This window comes from Aulonocara stuartgranti, assembly GCF_965226115.1.
Source record: "Aulonocara stuartgranti genome assembly, chromosome: 7".
NCBI lineage: Eukaryota > Metazoa > Chordata > Actinopteri > Cichliformes > Cichlidae > Aulonocara > Aulonocara stuartgranti.
This window is the reverse complement of record NC_138945.1, coordinates 25,500,516-25,509,257: the sequence shown is the minus strand read 5'-3', so window position 1 is coordinate 25,509,257 and position 8,742 is coordinate 25,500,516. Positions and strand designations below refer to the sequence as shown.

Here is an 8,742-nt window from a genome sequence, read left to right as displayed (position 1 = left end):
AAAAAGAGAGAGAGTGCAGGACAGACAGACAGGTGAAAGTCTCAGGTGTATACACTGCTACAAAACAGCACAAAAGAAGGAGGTTTTAGTGTTTGTGTTATTACGAAACAAGAGGAGTTCCCAGATGGTACAGTGGACACATGTGTGACTGCTGTGATTAAAGCATCTTTCTTTCAGCTTCACGAGTGAACCGTCAGCTGTTCAAACACACGTTAAAGTCCGTTTGGCTCGACACCACCAAACAGAGGCAGCAATATAACATAGCTAACATTAACAGTGCAGTGAATCCTGCTTGTGCTGTGATATTCAGGACTGCAAACCGAGCAGCATCACTGACTTTCAGCTTGTTGTGTTTGTGGATATATGACTGACTTTAATTATCCATAAAATCATCACATTCTCTGTAAGATTAAGGTCGACTATATATATATTTTTTAAAGTAAAGGCTTTAAAACCAAGTTAATTCTGAAAGTACAGACATCGCTAATGTCACATAACTTTCCCGACATGTGGCCAACAATAATGGTTTAATGTTCTTCATTAAAAAAAATATTTGCGCATAAATAAGTGACATAATATTCAGTACTTACTTCTGAAAGTTTACTCTTCCTCCGCTCCGCTTCCACCGTTTTTTTTCGGCAAAATTATCCACACCACCACCGCACTATGAAGTCTGGGATATGTTGGGCCATGAAGGCTACACCGACCCATCCTTAAAATTCAGGGAAATTATGGATGCATTTGAGGGCCGCATTTCGAGCAGCCTTTGAATTGGGAAAGCCTTCTCTTGTCGCTGTGACGTAATCGGCCTTAAAATGCGGCCTTTAAGGCTGCAGACCCCAAATCCGGTCATTGGTACTTCCTGGCTTGTGTAGTTACTAGGTAACAAAAGCTCAACACTGCCCCTAGCGTCCTGGAGCACTTCCGTTGTGTTTTGGAATTTGCATGTGTTTTTGAGTTTGCAAGTGTTTTGGATTTTGCAAGTGTTTTGGAGTTTGTACGTGTTTTGGATTTTGCAAGTGTTTTGGAGTTTGTACGTGTTTTGGAGTTTGTACGTGTTTTGGAGTTTGTACGTGTTTTGGATTTTGCAAGTGTTTTGGAGTTTGTACATGTTTTGGATTTTGCAAGTGTTTTGGAGTTTGTACGTGTTTTGGAGTTTGTACGTGTTTTGGAGTTTGCATGTGTTTTTTAGTTTGCAAGTGTTTTGGATTTTGCACGTGTTTTGGAGTTTGCATGTGTTCTTTAGTTTGCAAGTGTTTTGGATTTTGCAAGTGTTTTGGAGTTTGTACGTGTTTTGGAGTTTGTACGTGTTTTGGAGTTTGTACGTGTTTTGGAGTTTGCATGTGTTCTTTAGTTTGCAAGTGTTTTGGATTTTGCAAGTGTTTTGGAGTTTGCATGTGTTTTGGAATTTGCATGTGTTTTGGAGTTTGCAAGTGTTTTGGAGATTGTACGTGCTTTGTCTCTAGGGGCCACCGTAGGGTTCTAGTCTGACACGTCGCACTTGTTAAAAGCCATACAGCCATGCTGCAAAACTCCAGCGGCAATTTTGGTATTTCACTTAATAAAAGACAAATCAACAGAGAGGCTGTGGAAGTAAAAGGCAGAGGGGAAGAGGACAAAGACATCGTGGTGGAAGAAATCTTTGTATTCCTGGAAATGTTCCTCCTGCTGCTTAAAAAAAAAACAAAAAAACACAGTGCAGCGTCCAACATGGCCAAGATCCTGTGTCTAAACAGACACTGAAGAAAAACATGCCTGCAGCTTTTTAATAATAATGATAATAATAGCTTTTACAGGTTGTTTTGAACAGAATACTTGTGATTTATAAGTTGTTTATTATATGTATTAGCGCAAAAGACAGTATAAAGCAAGTCTTCAAAGGACAAGTATAATTTTTCTTTCAAAGGCTGTGATGATTTTAATATTGGTTCCTCTGTATTTTCATCCTGTTGAACCTTTGGGGAGAGTGTTTGAATGTGCTCATTCCTATGAGGCTGTAAACCTTATGCGCATCATGTGCACGTGTTTATCCTTCTTAGTCCATCTAAAGCTTTGGATATATGGTGTTGGCCAGAGGGGCCGATGGCAGCCTCACTTCTGTCAGTCTGCCCCAGGGCAGCTGTGGCTACAACTGCAGTTTGCCTCCACCAGTGTGTGAATGTGAGAGTGAATGAATAGTGGAATTGTAAAGCGCTATAAGGGTCTCGAAAAGCGCTATATAAATGCAATCCATTATTATTATATATTTTAATAATATTGCAGAAACAGGTAGGCTTGCCTCTTATGATATTTACAGACGAGTATCAGCAGATATTTGTGGCAGAGCTTGAGAACAAAAGGGCGGATATGTGCATAAATGCGTGCAGCCATGCATGTGAGTGTTTGTGGCAAATTTAGAGGGGACAAAAAATGCAACATTCATGAGGCGAGATAGAAAATAAAAGAAACTCCCACACGCACACATGAAGCACGTCCGCACTGAGCACACACCCTCAATTAAACTCGGAGCTCATGTGTAAGGCACCGGGGAAACTGGAGGCTCTCTGGAACTTGTGCTGCTAAAAATAACTTAAGTGTCTGTAGCAGTGAGGCAAACCTGTAGGAAGATAAGAGGCGCAAGGACAGCCGGTGTAAAAATACAGAGGAGAAGAAAGATGTGATATCATTTTACTTTAATTGGGATTCCTGACAATTACCTGACAACATTCATAAGGAAATGAAATATAACAAATTCATAAATAAATATTCGTAGCCTAGTATGACCTTGCTCGTACTAGGCTGGACTCTTTTTGGCTTCAGAGCTGCCTTAATTCTTTATGGTAAAGACGAAGTCTCTCTGGTTCCACCAGTAGTCATAAAGGGATGGACATGGTCAGCAACAACACCAACAATACTCAGGTAGATTGTAGCTTTTAACTTCTGTTCAGATGCTACTAATGGGCCCAGTGTGCCAAGAAAATATCCTGCACACCATCACTTCACCCCCATCTTCTGCTGCTTTAGCACATTTGCTTGAAAATCTAGTGTGTTCACAGATGCTCTTCTGCACACCTTGGTTGTAATTAGTGGTTATTTGTGTCACTGTTCCTATCAACTCGAAGCAGCCTGGCCATTCTCAACAAGGCGTTTTCACCAGAGAACTGAAGCTCACTGGGTATTTTCTCTTTTTTGGATGATTCTCTGGAAACCCTACAGATGGCTTTGTGGGAAAATCCCAGAATATCACTTAAGTCACCCTTTTCCATTCTGATGGTCAGTTTGAAGTCCAGCGGGTTTTCTTGATGTCTACATGATTAAGTGCATGTGATGCTGATACGAGCAGTGAAATAGATGTACTTAATAAGTTTCCATGAGTGTATTGCGATGCCTTTAATTTGCAGCACACTGATTTTACACTGTAATATTCCTACTTTGCAAGCACTTTGTTCACCTGTAAAACTCTGATTCAATGCAAAACAATTTTCTGAAATCCTTTAGGTGTTGGTTCCTGCTTTCCACCCTCAACTGGTACTACATTAAAAAAATGGGTTTACTTAATCATAGCTGTTGTTTACCCAGTTATATTATCAATTTGATGTTCATCATATTGATCTGTAATAAGTTTAGTTCTAGTTAAAGTTTCACTTTGGACACCAGATGTCCCTATTGCTCATAACACAGAGTACAGGCAGAGAAAAGGCAGAGAAACTGACTGAAAGGTTTTCTAAAAGAAAACAAGAACGTCTTCAGGTATATTCATGTCATTCATCATAGGAAAACACGGTTCTAAGTGTTATTTACAGAGAGTGCAGCAATCAGAATATTGGCACACACAAGACAGGCTGATTAAAACAAACAAACAGGCAAACAAATAAAACCTCTCACTCAGTATAAACATTTATGCAGTACTGCTGTGCTTTTACTCACCCGACCTGTGATTATGCACTAAATAATCACAGCATGCCTACATTTACAGTGTCATCAGCCTGATGTAACATCCTGTAATATTTAGTCGGCCCATGTGGTGCTGCTGATAGTCTTGGCAAGCGAAACACAAATTTCTCACTCAGCTTGGATTTTTAAATAAGCTTTACTGGACGTTATGTCTGGATAAAGAGTACTCTGTCTGTTGTGGAGCTTTCTATGCATACAGTTTTGAATGATACCCTTCTACCTTTTACTTACTTGGCAGAGATCGTGGCCATAATTAGAATGATGAAATCGCTATCTACTACTCACAGATGTTTTCCTGCTTTCTCCCTCTAACACACACTCACGGCAAGAGCTCACACAGTCACATCCACTGGATTTACATTTTTCTTTAATTATTCTTAGAGCAGATTAAGAGTTTAGTGAAGTCAGACTTTACTTGCGCAGACTTTACTAAACAAACATGCAAAGGAAAGAATATCCATGGTCCGCCTCAATTTCCTGACTGACGTCAGTCTAAGGGGGAAAGGGGGGCCTCTGAGATCCCCTCACTATCTGATCTGCATGTGAGAGGCTCATGCTGCCTCTGCACCACCCCCTTGTTTTCCCCACAGCAACAGGAAAGCTGGAGGCCAAAGAGAGCGGCCACACTCTGTAGGAGAGGAAGGACTCAGAAGTCCAGCAGTACAGCAAGAACAAAGAAGGACACTAAAGGCAAAGGAATGAGCAAGAATCAGAAAGAAGTGAAGAAAATCCAGTCAGTCTATCTGCAGAACCTGGAGAAAGTGAACCAGGGGATAAAGCCGGACAAAAAAAGTTGGAAACCTAAAGAAGGAGACTTTGCTGTGCAAACAGCAATGGAAAAGCCGCGGCAGCCTCCCATAGCTGGAAAAGTGGCTAAAAGCTCGGCTCACAGAATCAGCAGAGACCTGACTTGCTCCATCTGTTTGGATCTTTTCAAGCAGCCGGTATCCTTGCCCTGTGATCACACCTTTTGCCAGGGTTGCATTGAGGGTTACTGGGCAGGGCCACGGGGCACCGGGCAAGGTGGAGCCGGCTCCTGCCCTCAGTGCAGGAAGGTGTATCCCGGACCGAGCTACAGACCCAACCGTATAGTGGCCAACATAGTGGAGAGTTACTGTCAGGGTCTGGAGGAGAGCGGGACTGGACCCTGCCTGCCAGATGCCGGGGTGCCAGAGAGGGCTCCTGCACCGGTTGCACGCTGTAGCCGACACAGGGAGGAGCTGAAACTGTACTGTGAGGAGGACCAGGAGCTGGTGTGTCTGGTGTGTGGCATCTCCCAGGAGCACAGAAGTCACACCATGGTGTGTGTCCAGGAGGCAGAACAGAAGTATAGGGTGAGTTAAGCTTTAATGAAGTGCCTGTCAGCAGTTAAACGTTCAGCAGGGAAGTCAATATCACTGTTAATGGGGTTTAAACTGTTTTTGCTTTTATAGTTTTAGACTTGGCTGCATATTTTCCAAAAACAACTTCTTCTGGTATTGCAAACATGGATCCTCTTGTGTTGTTCATCAGTGTGGAGTCTCCCAGGTTAGGCTTAAAGCAAAAGTAAGCTCAAATTTATCACGCTTCCCATTGTGTTTTCAACAAATCACCCTGGACAAGACATTGACTTTGAGGGAGTCAGTATGTTTTGACGGGCTGCACAGTGGTGAGGCGGTTAGCACTGGTGCCTCAGAGTGAGAAGGTCTGGGGTTTGAATCCACCATCGTTTGCATGTTCTCCCTTTGAATGCGTGAATTCTCTCAAAGTACTGCCTTCCTGCCACAGTCCAAAGACATAGACAGGTGTGAATGTGAGTGTGAATGGTTGTCTCTGTGTTAGCTCTGCAGCAGATTGGCCATCTGTCCAGGGTGTACCCCGCCTCTCGCAGCTGGGATAGGCTAAAGCCCCCTGTGACCCTGAATTGGCTAAGCAGAAGAGAATGGATGGTTAAACAAAATGCTTTGATTTTGTGTTTCTGCCCTGACAGGCATCTCTGCACAGCTCAATGGACTCTTTAAAAGCTGAGCTCAACATAGCGCTGCAGTGTGACAGAGAAGCTGAAGACGAGGTCAAGAAGCTGAAGGTGAGAGGAAACACATCGGAATCAAAACCTCGCCACTGCGCATGCTACAATCACTATAAATATCCAGACTGACCCACTCGACCCACAGTTTCCTGTCTCATTCCCCTCATGGATTTCTAATGCTTTTGTGTATGTGCGCACAGACTGTTGTGCTTTTTGAAATAGACCGTCGCTCCCAGTAACAATGTGCATCTCCCACTCAGGAGCACACCGCTGATCTGAAGCAGCGCATCGAAGCCCAGTTCAGCGACCTGCACCAGTTCCTCTACCAGGAGGAGAAACTGCTGCAGGTGAAGCTGAAGACGGAGGAGCGAAGAGAGCTGATTCGCCTGGACGAGCACAAGGCCCTGCTGTGCGTGGAGATCTCGCGTCTGCAGAGGGCCGTCCATGAGATAGAGGACAAACTAAAAGAGCAGGACCCATTCACTCTGCTCCGGGTACGCTTAGCCTGTTTGTACATACAGCACAGTTCATCTGGAAGTTATTACCAGGATGATGAGTCAGCTCTGGGGATGATTAAGCCAAAAAATGCTGAACTCTTGATTTTAAATATGTTTTCAAAACATTTGTATCACTGTTTTAAAAGAAATGGAATCAGAAGCACAATATTTGGGAAGAAAATGAGGTGTTTTTCAATCTATTATGTAGCAGACATACATTTTTGTGCCAACAGGTTAAACAGGGTCCAACGTCAACATTCAAGATATAACTGAGCTGGGTGTGACCGCCTCGGCTTTCCTGTTAAGTCTGCAGAGTGGTCTTAGCAAGACGGTCGATTTGATTACATCATTATGAAAAAACTTCAAGGGTAAAGCGTGATAAATAACAACAACACTGTTGTAGTTTTTTGCCCAAACAAATATTTATGAGCTTAGACAGGATTCATGCCAACGACCTCAGTCGCTGAGCTCTAGAGAAATGAGTTCAGTTCAGGCACCGGGCCATACTCAGGCCAAGGCAGTGGGAATTTCCCCCGGCCACAGGGAGATCCCGCAGGGTGGGATAATGTGAGGTCAGACACTGATGTAATGTGGAAAAAGCTCTCTCTTCTTTCAAATACAGCAAAACTAATTACAGTCTTTTTGTCTCTTTTCCTGTGTTTATTCCCATGTCTCATTTCAGAGCATCAAAGCACTTCTCCAGAGGTGAGCGTGGGAAAGAGGCCGAATATTTTGTCCTTGAAAGGCTCTGTTTTTGTTCTTTGGTTTCATTGTTTGACTTTGCTTTCGTTGACAGGCCTCCACTTAAGTTTGAGAAACCCGTGTTTACACCGCCCAGTCTGTGTGAGGGCCGGTTTGCAGGGCCCCTACAGTACAGAGTGTGGAAATCTATGAAAGGAAGCATCTATCCAGGTACTTAAAAGTGACACTCAGACTCCTGAATCACTGCACTGCTCAGAAACCATCATCAAAATATCCAGCAAAGAAACATCTTTAGCCTTAAACTTCCTCTCTTGCCTTTGCTTTCTCCTCTTTTTAGTTCCAGCTTCCATTACATTTAACTCCAGCACGGCCAACCCCTGGCTCAGTCTGACTTCCTCCCTCACCTGCGTTCGATACCAGAACTTTAACCACACTGTGGAGGACAATCCCAACAGGTTTAATGCCGCCCTGTCACTGCTGGGTAGCCAGGGCTTCACCCATGGGCGTCACTACTGGGAGATTGAGGTCTACAGCAGCACAGTCTGGACTGTGGGGGTAGCCCGGGAGTCGGTACCCAGAAAGGGAGTCATCAAAGCCCTTCCAGCTAACGGTTTCTGGACTATCTCTCTCTCTTATGGGATTCAGTACATGGCAGGTACGTCCCCTCCAACTGTCCTGTCACTGGAGGAGCCACTGGCCAGGATCGGTGTGTACGTGGACTACAAGAGGGGCCTGGTGTCCTTCTACAATGCAGAGAGCATGACACACCTGTACACCTTCAGGGAGACCTTCACTGAAACACTGTATCCTTATTTCAACTTGGGCTTCCTGGACAAAGTGCATGAAAATGAGCCTCTCAAAGTTTTCTTGCCAAAGATTTAACTGCTGTGAAAAAAAAAGAAGACAAAGGGTCAAACAGTTACCGAAAATGACTAGATATGCAAAAAAACACATGTGAATAAAAAAGGTTCCTACTGTACAGATTTGAAACTGTGCAAATGCACTGTGCAGTTTATCTCATCAGAAATCAGAAACACGTGCATCTAAGCTTTGCTGAGTTTGCAGACTATGAATCTACTGTCAACCATTTCATTTCAGAGAAGCTGTGCTTCGGTGAAGAATGTGAAACTGTCTGGTTATCTGACTGTAGTGACATTATTGTAATGTGCTGTTATGTAATCTTCTTTATGCATGATTCATTAATTCATTCAGTACTTTGTTTTTTACTCTGTAAATAACTGACATCCTGAATTATACTGGAGTCACAAGACTTGATGATGTGATGCATTCAAGGACCATGGAGAAACTTTTTATTTCATCATAGCAAACATTAGGTTTGCACATACTTAAATAAAAATCAATTTAAATCGCCTTTTTGTATGTGTGCACATTTTTGTAACTGAGAAATCTTTGCACATATTGATCAAAAGCCTGCTACACTAAATGTGTGGTACCAAAGACGTAAAAAGATGTCCGTAATTATATGCACAAGTGTGTTATTTCCAGTATTAAAATGAACAGAACACCTCCATGATCAAACTCCTTAATTCTGCTTTCTATGACTACCTTATGGTACCCTTAAGAGTTCATTAATTAATTTAT

General features: G+C 43.0%; 1 protein-coding gene across 1 annotated transcript; it reads left to right on the top strand.

Moving 5' to 3' along the window:
- Positions 1–1,296: 1,296 nt before the first annotated feature.
- Positions 1,297–8,511, top strand: trim69 (tripartite motif containing 69). Its single transcript, XM_082540380.1, has 6 exons — positions 1,297–5,267; positions 5,903–5,998; positions 6,202–6,435; positions 7,121–7,143; positions 7,235–7,350; positions 7,478–8,511. Exons 1-6 carry the CDS (start codon positions 4,632–4,634, stop codon positions 8,020–8,022), a joined length of 1,650 nt encoding a protein of 549 aa, XP_082396506.1. The 5' UTR covers positions 1,297–4,631; the 3' UTR covers positions 8,023–8,511.
- Positions 8,512–8,742: the final 231 nt, after the last annotated feature.